At 39.4% G+C, this 21,506-nt stretch overlaps 1 protein-coding gene across 1 annotated transcript; it reads left to right on the forward strand.

Annotated features, from left to right (window-relative positions):
- Positions 1-1,100: 1,100 nt before the first annotated feature.
- On the forward strand, positions 1,101-19,888 carry LOC100349939 (alcohol dehydrogenase 6). Its single transcript, XM_089301780.1, is given in 9 exon segments — positions 1,101-1,268; positions 5,222-5,323; positions 7,920-8,036; positions 8,038-8,059; positions 12,634-12,721; positions 12,854-13,073; positions 13,272-13,602; positions 17,456-17,593; positions 19,773-19,888. Coding segments are annotated over 9 exon segments (1,152 nt in total). The 5' UTR covers positions 1,101-1,250.
- The last annotated feature ends 1,618 nt before the right edge of the window (positions 19,889-21,506 follow it).

The following is a 21,506-nucleotide window of genomic DNA, read 5'->3' on the forward strand; positions in this document are numbered from 1 at the left end:
AGCTGTGCAATGAGCGCTCAGCAGAGAAACTGCTCCACTGACTTCTTCAGGGGAGAGAGACTCTGAAGAACACTGGATGCATGATGTCTAAAGATGTGAATCGAGGCAAAGTAACCAGTAAAGTAATTCACATTCTTACTCTACAAGTTAACAAATGACACCTTTGGTGTTTTCCACTCTAATTTTTACTTTACTCACCTCATCCAGAAGAAGCAAAATCTCTGGAGGTAAAGTCCAAAATGATAAACATGTAGCAACGTCTTTCAAGGGATTATTATGTTTTCTTGTGTTACAAAATGCTGCATCCAGAAAATAATAAAAGATAAGCATGATGGTTATCATATGATCACCATCATCAGCATTACACCAGGTACACAATATTCTTCTTCACTTTGCCTTGTTTGAACTCAATCCTCTGTTTGGAATATGCTACCCAGTCTATATAAATTCTTTCTTCAAGATGCAGTCAAATTCTTATCCGAATAAAACTGTCTCTAATCATTCACAATGGCTTCATATCACCTTTAGCATTTACCACCTTTATAATTTTTTCTCAACTTTTCCAAAACTTATTTATTTATGTTGGGGGAGAGTGGGGAAGTGGGGAGGAAAGAGAGAGGGAGAGGGAGAGGGAGAGGGCGAGGGCGAGGGAGAGGGAGAGGGAGAGAACGAACATATTAACCCATTGGAAAATTTCCCAACAGCTGAGAGGCAAAGCCAGGAGCCAGGAACTCAATTCAGGTCTTTCATTTGGGTGGCAGGAACCACACTACTTGAGCCATCACCACTACCTCCTGGGGTCCACATTAGCTGGAAACTATTCAGGAGGGCAGCATGGTGTTGAACTCAGGTTAATCTAGAAGTTTTGTTGTAACGTGATGGGTAGGGGACTTTTCTTCCTTCTCTTAACACTTCATCTACTTTTCTGTAATCACTCCATTACCTTTGCACCCACTGCCTACTCAACAAACTGCTTCTCTATGCAGTCAGTTTCTGGGTTCTCAACTTCCTCCCTTATCGTACTTTCTTGTTCTTTCACATTCCTTATTGTCTTTTACTGTCACATAGTTGCCAACCACTCACCTGTTTTGTTTTCCCCATATTGGTATGTGGTTATGTAATTGTTATTAACGACTTTTGGTTTGTGAACACTATAAATACTCAGTCTGGTTTGCCAAGCGGCAAACTCAGAGAAGTCAAGTTCTGCCAGGTATACCCACAAAACACAGAGGAAACCAGAAAAGCTCATCATGGACACTTCAGGTAAAGTTAAGTATGCTGCCTTTAAAACAGATGCATATTATGGTCATTGGTTATCAAACAAGTGCACATTGAAACAAACTTAAGACATCATTTTATCCAGATTATCGAAGGTTTTCAATGACAATGCTCAGTATTTCCTCAGCTGTAGAAACGTATGCCTCATTCATGGGAGGATAAATTAACTGAAAACTTCTTGGGTGATAATTTAACAATATCCTAAGTAAAGCCTTAAAAATGTGCCTGTCATTTGACCTGGAAATTTATTCTAACAAAATAATTATATGTTTTAGAAATAAGCTAATTACAGTATTATTTTTAAAAGTATTACACTGAAGCAACATGTGTGAAATACTAGGAAACTGATTTTAAAAATTATGGTGCATTAGGCAGTAAAACCATAAGTAGTCATTAAAAATTACTTGCAAAATAACATCATGGGATGTTAATTGAAAGGACTTAACCTAAAATGTTAACAGTGGTAAATAGATGCTTTCCTCCCAACTTTCAAACATTTGTCTGAGGTTTCCAAGTGTTTATGTATTGGTTTTGAAACTGGAAAAATTTTTCATAGTTTATTTTATGTGAGATAAGTAGGTAAAAGTAAAATTATTTAATTATTTTATCCAGAGAATTTAAATTTTCTGTATTGTTATATTTTAATTTTTCTTGGGTATTTCCCTTTTTCTTATATTATAAGACATGTATGAAGGTAATTCAAAAAGTTCATGGAAAATGAAATTAAGAGATAAATGTATTTTGTTAAGAAAGTTTTTGAAATACATGCATAATTTCTAATAACTGTAAAAATGACCCCACATATCATCTCACCAGGAATCTAAATTTCTTGAACACACGACAGATTTATCCAGCTCAGTTTGCCTTACAAACACTTATGCAATTACTGCAAAAGTTCCTGCAAATAGAGAATACATAGAATTATGAAATCTGTTAGCAACACATATTAAAATCTTTGAGGTTTTGTTGCAAGAATAGACAGAAAGATACCTGGAACAATGGAATTAGCCTCCAAAAAGAAGCTCTGAAATATAAAATCTTGCCTATAGTAAAGGTTCTAATTTAATTAGAAAATGAAGACGTGATTGGTCACCAGTTCAGGCTGGGACAATTTGTATGCTAACTTTGCACAGCACAACAAAATAATTTTCAGATCAATTTAAGAGTTAAATGTTTAAAACTGAAATTATAAATACCTAGAAAACAAGATAAGGATTATGTGATTGGTCTCTAGATAAAGAAAATTTTCAAAGCATAGAAACAAAATAAATCAAAAAGGAAAATATACTTTTACAAATGAAAATTTTGAAACATATATGAATATATGCATAATTTTATTCAAGATTAAATATATATGTATAAATTCTCACAAAGGGGCCGGCGCTGCCGCTCAATAGGCTAATCCTCTGCCTGCAGTGCCGGCACACCGGATTCTAGTCCTGGTTGGGGCGCAGGTCCTGTCCTGGTTGCTCCTCTTCCAGGCCAGCTCTCTGCTGTGGCCAGGGAGTGCAGTGGAGGATGGCCCAAGTGCTTGGGCCCTGCACCCACGTGGGAGACCAGGAAGAAACACCTGGCTCCTGGCTTCGGATCAGTGCGGTGCGCTGGCCGCAGCGTGCCGGCTGCAGCGGCCATTGGGTAGTGAACCAACGGAAAAAAGGAAGACCTTTCTCTCTTTTTCTCTCTCACTGTCCACTCTGCCTGTCAAAAAAAAAAAAAAAAATTCTCACAAAGGATAAAAGTCAGCATAGGAAAAACATGTGTAATGAATTGACAAACAACAGGTTGCTCCTTTAATGTGTAAAGAACTCATATGTTGGGGCCAGCGCTGTGGCGTAGCAGGTAAGGCCATTGCCTGCAGTGCCAGCATCCCATGTGGGTGCCAGTTTGAGACCCAGCTGCTCCACTTCCAATTCAGCTCTCTGCTGTGGCCTGGGAAAGCAGTGGGAGATGGCCCAAGTCCTTGGGCCCCTGCACCCCCGTGGGAGATTTGGAAGAAGCTCCTGGCTCCGGATCAGTGCAGCTCCGGCCATTGCGGCCATCTGCAGAGTGGGCCAGCGGATGGATGGCCTCTCTCTCTCTCTCTCTCTCTCTCTCTCTCTTCCTCTCCTTCACTGTGTAACTCTGACTTTCAAATAAATAAATAAATCTTTAAAAAAAGAACTCATATGCATTAATTAAAAAAAAACAAGATGCCAAAAGAAACATAAAAGATATGACCAAACAGTTCATAAGAGAAGAAAATATAAATTGCCAACATAAAGAAAGGAAATATTTACCATCACTAGCTAGGACTGAAAGAAACAAATGGGCATTCGAAAAATTCATGCAAAAAGTGGAATTAAATGATGTTTATTTTGATGCCAATAATGTTGAAATCCAGGCATATGAAGTTCTTCAAGAAGTTCACAGACATGTATATTATGAAGAAATTATGCATGGATTCCAAATGGGGGGGAATAAACTTATATTTTAATTGATTTTTCCATGAACTTTTAGAATTACCCTTGTACTAGTAAAAAAGAAAGAGTGAGCTTTTTTGACCTGTCAGATATTTTGTGTTTAATGACTACATTCAATGCTAATAAGGGTGAAATAAAATATGATTCAAACATTCTATTATACTTTAGGGAACATGCCAAATGATGCAACTTTTTGATAAAAAGATTTGGAAATCAATTCAGCATTAATAGTGTCTATCGCTTCTGAAGTAATATATAAGAAAAATAAGCAAGTAAAAATCATGCATGAAAGCATTCAGCTCAATGTACGTTATAATAGTTGAGTGGCAATAATTCCATATCCATATCCTTACTACTGATTAAGCAGATCAAGACCTTTCCGACAGAATGTAAAGACGCCACTTAAAATTATGATTACAAAGTAGTTTGAAATCATTAGAAGATTATTTTGAAGAAATAAATGGTAATTACCCAATAAGTAGTGAGTGTTACTAGCAAGAAAAGCAGAATGCAAGATAGCTTATATGAGGGGCAGGCAATTAGCCTGCTAGTTAAAACAACTACAGCCATTGGAGGGTGAACCAACGGCAAAGGAAGACCTTTCTCTCTGTCTCTCTCTCTCACTGTCCACTCTGCCTGTCCAAAAAAAAAAACAACTACAGCCCTCATCAGAGTGCCTGAGTTTAATACCTGGCTTCGGTTCAGCTTCCTGAATGGGTCAAGGAAGGAGTTCTGTCACTCACATAGGAGACCTTTTGGATTGGGATCCCGGTTCCCACCTTTTGCACAAACTGGGTCCATTGTAGGCATTTGAGGAGTGAACCAGTGGTTGGGATCTCTCTCTCTCTCTCTCTTTCTCTGCATCTGTCTTGCTCTTTCTCTCCACCTCTAAATAAATAAGTAAAAAAAATGTATTATGACATGATCTCAACTATATAAAATTTACTTTTTAAAAATTTTTTTATTTTATTTTTTTGACAGGCAGAGTGGACAGTGAGAGAGAGAGACAGAGAGAAAGGTCTACCTTTGCCGTTGGTTCACCCTTCAATGGCCGCTGAGGCCGGCACCGCGCTGGGATCCAAAGCCAGGAGCCAGGTACTTATCCTGGTTTCCCATGGGGTGCAGGGCCCAAGCACTTGGGCCATCCTCCACTGCACTTCCTGGCCACAGCAGAGAGCTGGCCTGAAAGAGAGGCAACCGGGACAGAATCCGGTGCCCTGACCGGGACTAGAACCTGGTGTGGCGGCGCCGCAAGGCGGAGGATTAGCCTAGTGAGCCGCGGCGCCGGCTAAAATTTACTTTTAAAGACTAGAAGGAAATATGCTGAGATTTCAATGGCTTGTACCTATAATTTCAGGTCACCATTTTTCTTTATGACCTTTGCGCTATTATAAATTATAATAAGTAATACTTATTTGTATAATCAAAAATAAAGTCGGATTCCATCACTACATGATGTGATATTATTTCCCTTGTGTTTGCAGACAACCACATGTCGGGCAGCCATTGCCTGGGCAACAAATTCCCCTCTTTCAATTGAAGAAGTTCAAGTTGAGCCACCAAAACCTGGGGAAGTTCAAATTAAGGTAAATTTAATTCTTCTAGCCTTTATCTTTGAAGGCAAATAAAAAGAAATCCTATTTCATTAAAATATATAGATATAAGTTTTGAAACTCAGTTCTATACATTTCATTTGCATTTTTGGTCCATTTTGGTTCATTTTTCCTAGTAAGAAAATTTTAAAATGAAAATAGTTAATGAACTTTTGAAATATTCTTAATTGTAAAATATTAGTAACTCACCTATAATGATTATTTTTTAATTATTGAACTTCTTACAAACTATACATTATATAGGACAATATATTTTACAATGTGACCTAGAAGATTTTTTTAAGTGTTAAGTTCTCATATTCGAAGCAACAAGGAATACATTCCTACTTTTTAAAAACTCCATAGTTGTATGTTCAGATGGTGTAATAGTCTCAGAAAATTCACCTGAAAAAGTCTGCTATGTAATAAATTTCAAATTCAGGAATGAGGATTAAGAGCTCCGTGATAGCCTTCAATGTGATTAGAAATAGTTGGCAATTATTGAACCATGCGTAAACCAGGGATGGAAAAACACTGGCCTATCAAAAGCCTCTTGCCACTCTCAAATCAAGCTCTCGGTCAGTGAATCTCAAATTTCACAAAATTATTAAGCATTCAATATAAGGGATAATATTGATTGGAATATCTTTACCATTAAATTGACCTTTCTTTAAGTTAATTACTTGATTAAGTGAATACAGCAAATATAAAAGGCTATCTGTTCCTATTCATAGCATATCTAATTGAAGTAGGGAAAGTAGAGGGGAATGGTGCAACAGTAAGAGAGAAAAAGAATAAAGCAGATTGGAAAGGCACTAAGAGGAGAAAAGATAGAGGAAAAGGGTGAGGGTAGAAACAGAGTATGGAAGACAGAACAGGCAAATAGGGAACTAGCAATAAAATTACCAACTCTATTCTGATGCTATGCTAAAGGTTTTATTTCATTAATGAGAGAAGGTTAAGAACAAAATAAAAAGTAGTAAGAATGCAGGCAAAGGGAGGCATCTAATAATTTAACTATTTTTCAGAAGCTATATCATTCTATTTATCATTCATCTAAACAGTATTTAGTTATCACTTATTATGTGTTGGGTCACCATCCGCCAAAATGTTTACTAGTTAGTCACTATTCTGTGCTGTTATACTGCCAGACTCCTTAACTACAAAGGCTATAACTTACATAAAACTTCCTGAATAGCTCACCAAAGTGAAATCTACAGCAGCAAAGATCTGGGCAGTATCACCCTGAACCCTGAAGAAAACATATTTACAGACTGGTATGCCTAATGGTACCAACAATCCCTCCCCCAACTGATACTATGGGCAGCTTCCCACAGATAATTACCCATTTTTATGTAGTACATAGGATAAAACTAATAAGGACATCCCAGCCTGCTGTGTGCCTAAAGTAACAGTTCTAGCCTTTGCTAGCATCTTGAAGCCATTCGAACACTGTGGGAACCAAAACCACAGTATATTTCTCTAAGCATATCTAATACCATAGCTGATTGCAGCACTCCAGCTATAAAGTACTGCCTCCCTCTACAGAAACTAGAAAACCTGTCCCTATACTTTTCTGGCAGGATTCCAGGCAGAGCAGTAATACAGGAGTTAAGACATATGAAATGTTTTATTTTTATGATTCAATCTAATTGAGTTGGGCCTACACAGACGAGAATAATTAGGCCATGAATTAAGAAGTTTTCAAACTTCATGATGTCAGTAAAATTTTTGGAATAGTTGTCTTACTTAACTAAAACTCATTTGACATTATTAACTTAAGAATGTTTTCAATACACAAATTAAAATTTTGAAAATCAGTTTGCCCAGGGCATTGAAGAAATATTTTCTAACACTGAGCCTAAAATTCCATGTTTCTCAAGGGTGATACTATTGGTACCTGATCAAAAAACCATTTATTATATAGGCCTGTCCTTTATATTTTCTAACTCTTTATGATGTAAAATAAACAGATTGGATTTAAAATGACCAAAATTATTCCAAGATGAACACGAGCCATGTCACTTTGGAAAAGTCTTTAAATCTCCCTTTCCTCATCTCTAAGTTGGAGGTGACACGATCTGCCTTTTTCCTTCTGAGTGCTGTTAGAAAGATCAAATGAGGGCCAACACCGTGGCCTACTTGGCTAATCCTCTGCCTGCGGCGCCAGCACCCTGGGTTCTTGTCTCAGTTGGGGTGCCGGATTCTGTCCCAGTTGCTCCTCTTCCAGCCCAGCTCTCTACTGTGTCCCGGGAAGGCAGTGGAGGAGGCCCAAGTGCTTGGACCCTGCACCCACGTGGGAGACCAGGAGGAAACACCTGGCTCCTGGCTTCGGATCAGCGCAGGGCGCTGGCCACAGCACGCCGACCATAGCGGCCATTTGGGGGGTGAACCAACAGAAAGGAAGACCTTTCTCTCTGTCTCTCTTTCAGTTTAACTCTACCTGTCAAAAAAATAAAAATAATTAAAAAAAGAAATAAAAAAAGAAAGATCGAATTAAAAAAAAGGCTTCTAATATTATTGTTTCAGATAAAAAATAGAGAGAAAAATCCCAAACCAGCAGATCATTGGTCACTTAACCCCTGTGCAGATGATATCTTAAGGGATCCGTGGGTTTGATAATCATGTGCTGAAAGGAGAACTCCCAGTGAAATTTCCTTTAATCCCACGCCATGAAGGAGCTGGGGTTGTGGAGAGCGTCGGCAGTGGGAGTGAGCTCTGTGGAGCCAGGTAGGAAATGGGGCAACTAAAACTTCCCCTTGCCACATAGCTCCTTGACATGGACGAAGAACTCAAAATGTATCAACATGTTGCCCAGAAAAAATAATTGCCTTGCTCTAGATTCTTTTCTGAATAAGGGACAGCGATTCCAGGAACTGCATCATCATTTCTGCTTGCCATCAACCTTGGCAGTCCAATGTGGGGTAGTGACTGAGCCAGCTCTGCTGTACGTATCTACACCCAAATGAGAGTCGAGATAGACTCAGTGTGCTTCTAAGTAGATGGAAAGCTCTTTAGGGATAACAACTACTTCTTCCATACATCTATGTCCCATAGAATGATCAGTGTGGTGCCTGTCCCAGAGCTGGAATGTGCTGAATGTTTGACAAATGAAGGTTCTAATCAAGTAGAGTGTAGAGTTTGAATTCTAGTTGATAGGATGATAGTCACATCTCAAAGAATCAATGAAAAGCAACTACAGTACAGTTCATGTACCACTAGCCATAATGTTCAACAAGTAAAAAGTAGAAAGACCATTGGTCCACAGGGGTATAGACAGGGCTAAAAACAATAATCAAATCATGTCAGTTTCATTCTTATACTTTTTTTGTATTCTATATTAACTATCACATACCTGAGAAAACAGGATATTTGTCCTTCTGGGACTAGCTTATTTCACTAAGCATAATGGTCTTAGGTTGCATACATTTTGTTGCAAAAGATTTCATTCTTCTTAGAATTATCTCTATGAAATACATAAAATCTATTCTCTTTATATTAATAAAAACTGTATGCTACTCCCAGATATATTAAAAAGGATCTTGACATTCCTATTCTTAGCATGCTTGAAATGATCAGAGTGAATATGAGCCATCACCCAGATTAAGGAAATATGATAACTTCACAGCTTGGTGCCAGGTACATTATGAAATTTAAGAAGGTGCACAATCAGGATATTCATGAGGCCACTATTAGTGTATTCATTTAGTCAGCAGTTTTGGAGTGAATCTATGCCTCCAATACTAGGCATAGTTAGAGGGACAAAAGTAAAATGGCATGGTCTATGTCTCTGAGAACATCAAGCAAAGAGGAGAGACAGATACTCCAACTTCCCTGTAGTTAAAAATTCTAGAGGAAGTTGTGTGGAAATCCCTTTGGAATTTTTTACTGTCAATGATAAGATATGCCTTTTCAAAAGTTATATAAGAATTTTAATGCTTTCTAATCTTTGCAAGAGATTGCAAAAAATTGTAAGGGCCATTATAGGGACAGTGTTGTAGAACACGTGACTAGGTCTTGGTAAGTCTGTGATGACTGTGTTGATTTTCTTCCCAGACTCCATTCAGCCAGTTACCCATTAGTAGTCCCATTAGTTAGCAGGACTAACTGACAGGATCCAAACATAATCACCACCCTGTTCCTCATTCTGCAATACACAACCCTCTGAAGAAGTACTCCACAAGAACTCTGCCCAGGGAGAGAAATTTGTTTTCTTCTCTGGAATTAGTGCATCTGATAATTAATCAGCCTCCCCTCCCCCCACCAAAGAAAACACATCAGCACACCAGCAGCCTGCTGTGTGTCAGCATGCCACTGTGGTGCTGGGGTTTCAAAGGAGAGAGCCCTGCCACTATCTAGCTGGACCGCTTTAGGCAGGTAGCAACTACTGTGGAACTAAATACTTCAAGGGGAAAACAAAAGGGATAAACTAGATGACTTATTTCTAAGGCTTATTTCTGGTCATATCATCCTATTTCCAAAGTATGGAAAGGCAAGCTTACACTTATTGATCCATCGTGGAATAACCTCAAATTCTCACAAAAAGAATAATGGGATTTCTTATGCTGATTTCCTTTCATTTGGGTAAATTCCCAGAGTAGGATGGCTGGGTCATCTGGCAGATCTAATTTCAGATCTCTGAGGAATCTCCATACTGTCTTGCATAATGGTTGTTTACATTTCTACCAAGAGTGTAATAGGGTACCTTTTCTCCCACATCCTCACCAGCATTTGTTATTTTTTTATTTTTGGATGATAGCATTCTAACTGGGGTGAGGTAAAACCTCATTGTAGTTTGAATTTGCATTCCCCTGATGGCTAGTGAACCTGAGCACTTTTTTTTTTCATGTGTCTGTTGGCCATTGTATTTCACCCTTTGAAAAATGCCTGCTCATGTCTTTTGCCCATTTCTTAACTGGGTTGTTTATTTTGTTGTTGTTCATTTTGTTGAACTCTTTATAGATCCTGGATATTAATCTCTTATCAGTTGCATAGTTTTCAGATATCTTCTCCCATTCTGTCAGTTGCCTCTGAACTTAGTTACTTTGCAGTACAGAAGCATCTTAACTTGATATAATCCCATTTGTCTACTTTTGCTTCTATTGCCTGTGCTTCTGGGATATTTTCCAAGAAGTCTTTGCCCATTACAATGTCTTACAGAGTTTCCTCAATGCTTTCATCTAGTAATTTGATAGTATCAAGTCATATATTTAGACTTTTGATCCATTATGAGTTGATTTTTATATAAGGTGTAAGGTAGGGGACACGCATAGGTCCAGTTTTCACAACACCACTTGTTGGAAAGACTGTTCTTACTTCAGGGATTGGCTTTAGCTCATTTGTCAAATATTAGTAGGTTGTAGCTGCATGCATTAATGTCTGGAGTTTCTACTCTGCTCCACTAGTCTGCATCTTTGTTTTTGTGTTGATATCAGGCTGTTTTGATTATAACTGTCAGATAGTATGTCAAGAAATTTGGTACTGTGATGCCTCTGGCTTTGCTTTTGTTGTTTTAGTACTCCCATATATACTGCAGCTAAATGCACAATTGCCAAGATATGGAATCTACCCAGATGCCCATCAACTGATGACAAGATAAAGAAAATGTGGTATGTACACTCTATGGTATAATACTTGGCCATAAAAAAGAATGAAATCCTGTGTTCTTTAAAAAATGAATGCAACTAGAAATGATTATGCTTACCGAAATAAGCCAGTCCCCAAAGGACAACTATGTTTTCTTTTATATGTGGCAGTTAATACAGAATTTTAAAAAATTTATAGGAATGAGACAGTTTGAGATTTGATTGTTGTTTTTAGCCCTTGTTTATAGTCCTTTGGAGCTGTGGTCTTTATATTTTTTCACTTGTTAAATATTATGGTTAGTGGTAATTAAGCCTTTGAATATAGATTGGAATTAAATTATGGTTTTACAAAAATAAAACTAAAAAAAAGAAAGGAAGGAAAAAGGGGATTGAGGGAAGGAAAAAGGAGCAAGGAAAGTATGATTTTCTTAGAATTGTACCTATGAAATCCATGAAATATATTCTCTTTATATTATTGATCATAATGAAAGGACTAAGAGTCAAAGGGAGCACATAAACAAGTCTAGTATCTGTTAACACTAACCGATAGAATAAATAAAGGGGAGAGTGATCCAACATGGGAATTGAGATACTCAGCAGACTCATAGAATGGCAGATGTCCTAAATAGCACTCTGGCCTCAGAATCAGCCCTAAAGGCATTCGGATCTGGCTGAAAAGCCCATGAGAGTATTTCAGGCATGGAAAGCCAAGACACTCTGGCAAAAGATCTCTGCGAGTGAGATCCCAGTGGAAAGAACAGGTCTTCAAAGAAGGAGGTACCTTTCTCTGAAGGGAGGAGAGAACCTCCACTTTGACTATGACCTTGTCTAAACAAGATAAGAGTCGGAGAACTCAGAGGGCTTCCATAGCCTTGGAAACTCATGACTGGAGCATAGGGAGATTACTGATGCCATAGACAGGAGTGTCAATTGGTAAAGTCAACAACAGGAGTCACTGTGCACTTACTCCTCATGTAGGATCTCTGTCCTTAATGTGCTGTACATTGAGACTTAATGCTATAACGAGTACTCAAACAGTATATTTCACTTTGTGTTTCTGTGGGGGTGCAAACTGTTGAAATCTTTACTTAATGCATACTAAACTGATCTTCTGTAAAAAAAAAAAAAAAAGAAATTATCAATTCCCAACTTGACTCTTGCTGGGATTAAACATGACAATAGGTCTGCTCTGATTTCATCATCATTTAAAAAAAATCATCTATTATTTTTCACTTTATGTTTCTGTGTGGGAGCAAACTGTTGAAATCTTTACTTAATGTATACTAAGCTGATCTTCTGTATATTAAGATAATCGAAAATGAATCTTGATGTGAATGGAAGGGGAGAGGGAGTGGTAAAGGGGAGGGTTGTGGGTGGGAGGGACGGTATTGGGGGGAAGCCATTGTAATCCATAAGTCGTACTTTGGAAATTTATATTCATTAAATAAAAGTTAAAAAAAATGACATAATGCAAAAAAAAATTTTAAATATATAAAGGCAAAACAATGTGAACCACAATAGCAGCAAATTAATAATGGGATTTCTGAAACCAGGTAAAATGATTTTCCCATTGAATAGCCACAGGGGTTACCCTGGCTGCCAGAGTGTGTCCACAGCAAGTTTTCAAGCAACTCAATGAGATTTTTGTAAACATACTATTATATTTTTATTCCAATAATGGTTTCAAACTATTGATTATATAATTTTTTCTCTGTATAGGAGATAAAGTCCTCACACTCATTATTCCACAGTGCAGAGAATGCAGTTCCTGCTTGCACCCCAAAGGAAACTTCTGTGAGAAGCAAGAGTTAGTAGATTTTCCCCTCACTCTTTTATTTGCTTATATAGCACAAGCATTGACCTATAGTTAACAGTGTTCGTTTTTCTCTTTACAACTCCATATGTCTGTGAGGGTGCCTGTATTTATGTCATGGAACAGTGTTCTACCCTCTTCTGGATTAATGCTGGATGGGACCAGCCGATTTACCTGCAAAGGAAAAAAGATTTATCACTCTTTCCACGCAAGCACATTCACTGAATATACGGTTGTGCCTGAGATTGCAGTGGCAAAAATTGATGCTGCTGCTCCAGTGGATGAAGTGTGCCTCATAAGCTGTGAGTTACCTACAGGCTACAGGGCTGCTGTTCACACAGCCAAGGTGAGGAAGTACTTGCGTGTTAGCATGTGCCATAGTGATTTTCCTGACAAAACATCAAAACCTGACCAATTCTCCAAATGGTTCAACCAGTGTAAATAATTCCAAAAGTCCCAATGAATATTTTTGTTTATTTGTTTACTTAATTTTATATATGCCCACCTTTGATTCCTAATACAAGTATTTTTTATGAATTTGCAGGTTACTCCAGATTCCACCTGTGTGGTCTTTGGACTTGGAGGAATTGGTTCAGCCATTGTCATGGGCTGCAAAGCCTCTGGTGCTTCCAGGATCACTGGGGTTGACATCAATGAGCAGAAGTTTCCCCGGGCGAGAGCTTTAGGGGTCACTGACTGTCTCAACCCTCGGAACCTCAAGAAGCCTGTCCAGGAGGTGGTGGTGGAAATGACAGGTGTTGGTGTTGACTTTGCCTTTGAGGCCATTGGACTCATTGATGCCATGGTATGTGGTGCTTGGGGCACAGTGAAAGGGTACTGCCTGTCAACATGTGAGTACAAGTTGAATAATCTCTCCTAGAAGTATAAACTCTCCTAGAAATACATTTATGAAGTGTGGACCCCAAATCAAAACTAGAATGTAGGGGAGGTTATTTAACCTAGCAGTTAAGACATCCATGACCTAGATCAGATTATCTGGATTCAATTCCTGGCTCCAACTACTGATTCTAGCTTCCTGCTCATACAGACCTTAGAAGGCAGTGATGATGGCTCAAGTAACTGGGTTCCTGAAACCCACATGGGAGACTGGATTGAGTTCCTGGCTTCCAACTTTGATTTGGCCTAGTTCTGGCTTTTGCAGGCATTTGGACAGTGAACCAGTGGATAAGAGTTTTCATTCTCGTGTCTATGTGTTTGTGTTTGTGTGTCTGCCTTTCTGTCTTTCTGTCTCTCAAATAAACTTTTATTTTAGGATTTATTTGAAAAGCAGAGAGGAGGAGGAGAAGGAGTGAGAGAGAGAGAGAGAGAGAAAGAGAGAGAGAGAATCTTCCATTTGTGGGTTAATTCCCCAAATGGCCACAACTACTGGGATTGGACCAGGTTGAAGCCAGGAGACTGGAACTCCATCTGGGTCTCTCACATGGGCATTAGGTGTCCAAGTATTCAGTCCATCTTTGACTGTTTTCCCAGGAACATTATCAGGGAGCTAGATCAGAAGCAGAGCAGCCAGTACTCAAACTGGCATCTGATACGGGATGCTGGTGTCCCACCTGACTTAACCCACTGTGTCACAACACCAGCTACTCAAATAAACTAAAAAAAATGTAGATTACCTCTGAAACATTCATTTTAAAATAAAAGAAATATATACTTGGATATATGTCATTACAGTATACAAAACATGCAACACAATACCAATATTCCCTTTTCTTTATTCTCAGCTCTTTCTTTGTATCAATGTAGATTTTAAAATTTTTATTTATTTATTAATTTATTTGAAAGGCAGAGAGAGGCCGGCGCCGTGGCTCAATTGGCTAATCCTCCACCTGCGGTGCTGGCACCCTGGGTTCTAGTCCTGGTTGGGGCACCAGGTACTAGTCCCGGTTGCTCCTCTTCCAGTCTAGCTCTCTGCTGTGGCCTGGGAGGGCAGTGGAGGATGGCCCAAGTGCTTGGGTTCCTGCACCCACATGGGAGACCGGGAGGAAGCACCTGGCTCCTGGCCTTGGATCAGCACAGCACTGGCCGTGGCGGCCATTTGGGGAGTAAACCAATGGAAGGATGACCTTTATCTCTGTCTCTCTCTCACTGTCTATAACTCTCTCTCTGTCTCTCTCACTGTCTAACTCTGCCTGTTTAAAAAAAAAAGGCACAGAGAGATATCGTCTGTCTACTAGTTTATTCCCCAAATGGCCACAACAGTCAGGTCTGGACCAAGCCAAAGCCAGGAGCCAGGAACTCCATCTTGGTCTACCACATGGATGACTGGACCCAGCCACTTGGGCTATCATCTGCTGCCTTCCAAGGCACATTAGCAGGGAGCTGGATCAGAAGTAGAGCAGCTAGGACTTCAACTGGCACTCTAATATTGGATGTCAGCATCATAAACAGTAGCATAACCTGCTGTGCTCTAATAACAGCCCCTCTCTGCATCTTATATTTGGGTATGGACATCATTTGACTCACATGTGATATTTATGTTTTCTATAATACAATCATTTACTCCCAGGAAAATTGTTAAGCTTCTATGCATTAGTGAGTTAAGCTCCAGGGATACAAGGGTCAAGGCAATAAGTACTGTTCTCTTGATTCTGATAGAGGAGAGGATGCAAACATTCAGTATACTTAAGTGTGCACCTAGTGTAGTTGGTCAAAGAATACAGGAAGTATAGCCGTGGTGTAGGCGATAGAAGAGGCAAATGCAGCAAAATGGAATAGGGAAAGGAAACAGGGTTAACATCCGGAAATTGGGATAAAATATACATGGACATGTATACTATACATCCTTATAAAACTTGGGTTTTTGAATGAAGTTGCACATACATACAACTATATTTTTTATTTTGTTTTAGTGGAAATAAGTTGGGGAGAGAGGTATGGCAAGTGAAATGGTCAGGTAAAGAATAAAGAGTATGAAGAGTATAAAGAACAAAGAGGCAATGTGTAATTTTATTTAATTCACTACTTACTATGTTTCAGATAATGTTCCACATATTTGTTTGTTTGACAGGCAGAGTTAGACAGTGAGAGAGACAGAGAGAAAGGTCTTCCTTCCGTTGGTTCACTCCCCAAATGTCCGCCACAGCCAGCGCTGTGCTGATCCGAAGCCGGGAGCCAGGTGCTTCCTCCTGGTCTCCCATGCGAGTGCAGGGCCCAAGCACTTGGGCCATCCTCCACTGCCCTCCCGGGCCACAGGAGAGAGCTGGACTGGAAGAGGAGCAACCAGGACAGAATCTGGTGCCCCAAATGGGACTAGAATCTGGGGTACCAGCACCGCAGGTGGCGGATTAGCCTAATGAGCTGCGGTGCCAGCTAATTCCACATGTTTTAAGAACGATAATTCATGCTCAATTGGACTTGCCCCAAACGGTAGAGTTAGAAACATGCCAGGGGATTCCAATTCAGTCACATCAAGGTGGCATGTACCAATGCCATCTCACTAGTCCAAGTGATCAGTTTCAGTTCACAATTGATCACACTGATAGGTCTGAGTCAAAGGGATCACATAAACAAGACTAGTGTTTGCTAATACTAGCTGATAGAATCAAAAAGGAGAGAACGATCCAACATGGGAAGTGAGATACACAGCAGACCCATAGAATGGCAGATGTCCTAAACAGCCCTCTGGCCTCAGAATCAGCCCTTAAGGCATTTGGATCTGCTGAAGAGCCCATGAGAGTATTTTAGGCATAGAAAGCCAAGACACCCTGGCAAAAAAAAACAAAAACAAAAACAAAAACAAAAAACAAACAAACAAAAAAAACCTAAATGAATGATCTCTGCAAGTGAGATCCCAGCGGAAAGAATGGGCCATCAAAGAAGGAGGTACCTTTCTCTGAAGGGAGGAGAGAACGTCCACTTTGACTATGATCTTGTCTAAGTAAGATCAGAGTTGGCAAACTCAAAAGGCTTCCAAAGCCTTGGCAACTCATGGCAAGAGCCTGTTGAGATTACTGATGCCATAAACAAGAGTGTCAATTTATTGTCAACAACAGGAGTCACTGTGTACTTACTCCTCATGTAGGATCTCTGTCCTTAATGTGTTTTATAATGTGAATTAATGCTATAACTAGTACTCAACAGTACTTTACACTTTGTGTTTCTGTGTGGATGCAAACTGTTGAAATCTTTACTTAGTATATACTAAATTGATCTTCTGTATATAAAGATAATTGAAGGCCAACGCTGTGGCTCAATAGGCTAATCCTCTGCCTGCGGCGCCAGCATCCCGGGTTCTAGTCCCGGTCGGGGCGCCGGATTCTGTCCAGGTTGCCCCTCTTCCAGGCCAGCTCTCTGCTGTGGCCAGAGAGTGCAGTGGAGGATGGCCCAAGTGCTTGGGCCCTGCACCCGCATGGGAGACCAGGATAAGTACCTGGCCCCTGCCATCGGATCAGCACGGTGCGCCGGCCGCAGTGCGCCAGCCACGGCGGCCATTGGAGGGTGAACCAACGGCAAAGGAAGACCTTTCTCTCTGTCTCTCTCTCTCAATGTCCACTCTGCCTGTCAAAAATAAATTTAAATTTTCTATGCCAACCACATTTAGCTACATTAGTCTACATCTTCTGAGGTTCAGAAAAATTAACTTCTACTTCAATGGCAAACTCTCAGAGGAGTGCCTTGCCTATTTCACGACTTACTTGATTTCTTTTCTTTCTTTTGGCTAGTTTGATATATCTTGAGTCTTATTATTATAGCCTTTTTGTTTTGCAGGTTATAAAACCAGAGACTGTATTCTCCAGTTAGTAACTGACTACCTGCAAAATAAGATTAATATAGACCCATTACTAACCCATCAGCTGTCTTCCGATAAACTCCATGAGGCCTTTGAGTTGTACCATGCTGGAAAACGTGAGTGTTTTGTTTGCTTATCTGTACACTAATATCTGACAGAGAAAACTACTTCAAACACTTCTAAGTGGTTCTGTGCAAATGACACGGCTACTTGGACCTTTCATATCACTCACACACTAATCCTACTTTCTACCAGCACCATGATAAAAAAAGGTTTTTCGCAAAGGACCCTATTCAGAAAAGAGTGAAATCAACCTATTTCAAAGGCATGTTCAAGAATTCATCATAACACCAAGGGCCATTCTATCCCACATTATTCAACATGTATTATTTTCTGAGTTATAGAAATGTCCAAGATAAATGAGTTGTCATTTGGGGCCAAGAAATCTTGTAAGAAATCCTTAGAGATTTAGACTCCCACCCAGAGTATGAATTCTTTCTGCACCATTTCTGATATCCAGTCAGTCTGCCTCTGCTAGCATGTTCAGTACATGCTGCTTTGTTCACATATTCAATCAGCACATATTTATTGATGGCACAATGTTTTCCAGGACTGTCACAAGTGATGAAAACACGGCAGAAAATGAGCACTGAGCAGTAAACAAGTAAGCATACCTCTGTCACAAATACATTAGTTTCCTCCTTCTGATTCTAAGCAAGTTTCCCCTTCATGTTCTCTCCCAACTCTACCCATATCCTTTGCTCATTTGCTAATTTTTCAAAATCTAGATCTTTAACTTTTACTATTCCTTGTTGGTTTTGACCTAGCACAACAGTCCATTTAAGTCAGGAAGAAAGAATCAAGAAAACCTTATTGGAATTTTAGAAACAGAGTATCAAGGATGGGAGAAGGGATCCAGCAGTCAATGACACTCTGCAAAAGGGAAAGAATCAGGGGAACCAAAGTTTTCCTTCTCCATCTGGCCATGGGTCAAGTGTCTGGTGCTGGAGGACGCTGTTCTAAGGTGCGGCAGAGGGTTTGAGTGTCTTGTGTCTTGTCATGCAGCCAGCAAGAACGACACTCAGAGTTGGAATATTCCTTTCATGGAAGACATTGAATCCTAACCCAGACCCTTATCAGACAGTGATATTTCACACAGACAAATTAGAGTGAACGTGGAGTCAGGTTGGGGAGAGCGAGGCTGTAACGCTTCTCATTACAAGGTGCATAATTGTTTTGATGAAATCACTGTTTCCTACGTAATTTATTCACTTAATAATTTCACTTCTATGTTTGAGCATCTGCTGTGTTCTGTTCTGAGTTAACAGATGATAAAGGTTCCAAGGGCATCCTTGGGGCCTTCCACCCTTTCCTGTTTCACCTCTCTGTTCCTTGAGAGGGCCAAGGAAAGAGAAGCATTGGAGATAAGAAGGCAGCGTGGTTGTACAAAATGAAATGAGTGCACTTGAATATTATTGTAATAAAATAAAGTTCTGAGAATTTGTTATATAACTCCTTCCTGGTACCTTTCTCTGAAGAGAGGAGAGAATTTCCACTTTGACTATGGCCTTGTCTAAATAAGATCAGAGTTTGTGAACTCAAGAGGCTTCCATAGCCTTGACAGCTCATGACAAGAGCCTAGGGTGATTACTGACATCATAAATAAGAATGTCTACTCTCAAATCAACAATGGGAGTCACTGTGCAATTATTTCCCATGCAGGATCTCTGTCCTTAATGTGTTGAACTATGTGAATTAAGGGTAAAACTACTACTCAAACAGTACTTTATACTTTGTGTATCTGTGTCGGTGCAACTGTTGAAATCTTAGTATATACCAAGTTGATCTTCTGTATATAAACATAATTGAAAATGAATCATTATGAAGAATGGGATGGGAGAGGGAGCAGGAGATGGGAGGGTTGCGGGTGGAAGGGAGGTTATGGGGGGAAAAACGCTGTAATTCAAAAGTTGTACTTTGGAAATTTGTATTTATTACATAAAAGTTGAAAAAAAACTCCTTCTTGACTTTAGAAAGAGCAATGGTGACTTTTAATTGATGACAACGCTCATATGTCTATCAACCCAACTGAATTCTGAAATCAGTTCGTGAAACTTGCCACTAACACACCCCTTGTTCCCATTCTCAAGGTACCTTCATTTCTGGCAGACTTTTCTGTCCCCTCCCATGCCACTCTAGAGCTGACATGATGATTTTGCTGCTTCCAACATGCTGAGGTATCATATGTCTTTGGAAGATTATTTCAGGATACTCTAAGCCATTTTCTATCTTCAGGTCATCACACCATCTATGCCTGTACCCACGAAGTGGTGAGGCGTGGTTCCCAAATGTTTCCAAACACAAAGGCCCAGTTGGGAAATCTTACCACCTCGATCCCTGATAAGGTGTAGGAGTCTCTCAGAACAAATTAACCACATCTGCAACCTCATTGCTTCCTTTCAAGCCTTTCTCTTCACCTAACTGGGGTTGTAACTTCCTCATCTAGGGTTACAGGATTAGGAGAAGGGGAGTGGAGGAGGAGTAGTAGCTCCTCTTATCCTTTGTTGTTGTTTTTTGTTTTGTTTTTAAAATCATGTTCCTTCTCTCTGACTTGAGTCACTTCAATTCACCTTAACCTTTCGGTTCTTGAAAAGCAAAAGTCAAGAGGAAAATTCCTGTGCCACTCTTTCAATGGCAACATATTTTCCTTTAATTTGAGCTCAGAAAGACCTCATTGACTTACTGGGAGAGGTCAAATATCAAAGAGAACACATGAAGATAAAAAGAAAGGGAAATAGTTAGAATATGATTATGCCAGACTAGCTTTATCACTTTAATAAGCCCTTGCTGCTCTCAATATCAATTTCACATTGTAAACTGGGAAAAATAAAAACAATGTTATAGTATGCTGTGAAGACTGGAGATCATGTGTATAAGTGTAGAAATTAAAAAAATAAGAATTCTAAAACTTTAAAGAATAATATATTTGAAATTTTGAAGAAAGAAAAAAGACAACGATTTTTAAACTAGAAAATTGAATTAAAATTAACTCTATAATTAAAACATTTTAAAGAATAGAATGGCAAGGAAGACTATGAGGAACTGAGTTGTAAAAGAATAAAATGATAATTTTACTATTTCAAATAAAATATAAAAAATATCAAAGCAACCTAAAGTCATGATAATAAATGGTAAAAGAACATATTATACATTTTTAAAAAGTAGAAAAGAGTTGGAAGTCACAATGCCTCGTTATAGAAGTTTGGTGTTGTGGCTGGCATGGTGGCATAGTGGGTAAAGCCACTACCTGCAGTGCCAGCATTCCATATGGGTGGTGGTTCGAGTCCTGGCTTTTCCACTTCCAATCCAGCTCTCTGCTATAGCCTGGGAAAGCAGTAGAAGATGGCCCAAGTCCTTGGGCCCCTGCACCCATGTGGGACACCCAGAAGAAGCTCTTGGCTCCTGGCTTTGTACCAGGGCAACTCTGAGTGTTGCGGTCAATTGGGGAGTGAACCAGTAGATGGAAGACCTCTCTCTCTCTCTCTCTCTCTCTCTCTCTCTGCCTCTCCTTCTCTCTCTGTGTAACTCTGACTTTCAAATAAATAAATAAATCTTAAAAAAAAAAGAAGTTTGGGGTTGGAAATACCCAGCCACCAAGGTCAGCTTCCTAAGCTAGAGGATCTCTATACTTTCAGAGAAGCCTAGAAGACAAGAAACTTGAAATGTGCAACAGGATCTGGGACAGAAGATAAACAGATAGAAGATTTTTCTTGGTCTTCACTGATAGCCTCACACCCCCAGGTATGAAAATAAAGACATCAGGTTGACCTCTACGGTCCCCAATTTATCCACTCATACATGGTCCACAGATACAATCCAACAAGAATGACTCAATAAGTACATCCTTTACTCAGAACAACAGGCAAAATTTGGTGATTGGTAGGGGCATGAGGAGTTAAATTAGATTCTTTACACTTGAAATAAAATTTCTAGACTGATTAAAAATTAAACATAAAAATCATTAAAATA

Source organism: Oryctolagus cuniculus, chromosome 8 (assembly GCF_051225735.1).
Source record: "Oryctolagus cuniculus isolate XC-2025 breed Fujian yellow rabbit chromosome 8, ASM5122573v1, whole genome shotgun sequence".
NCBI lineage: Eukaryota > Metazoa > Chordata > Mammalia > Lagomorpha > Leporidae > Oryctolagus > Oryctolagus cuniculus.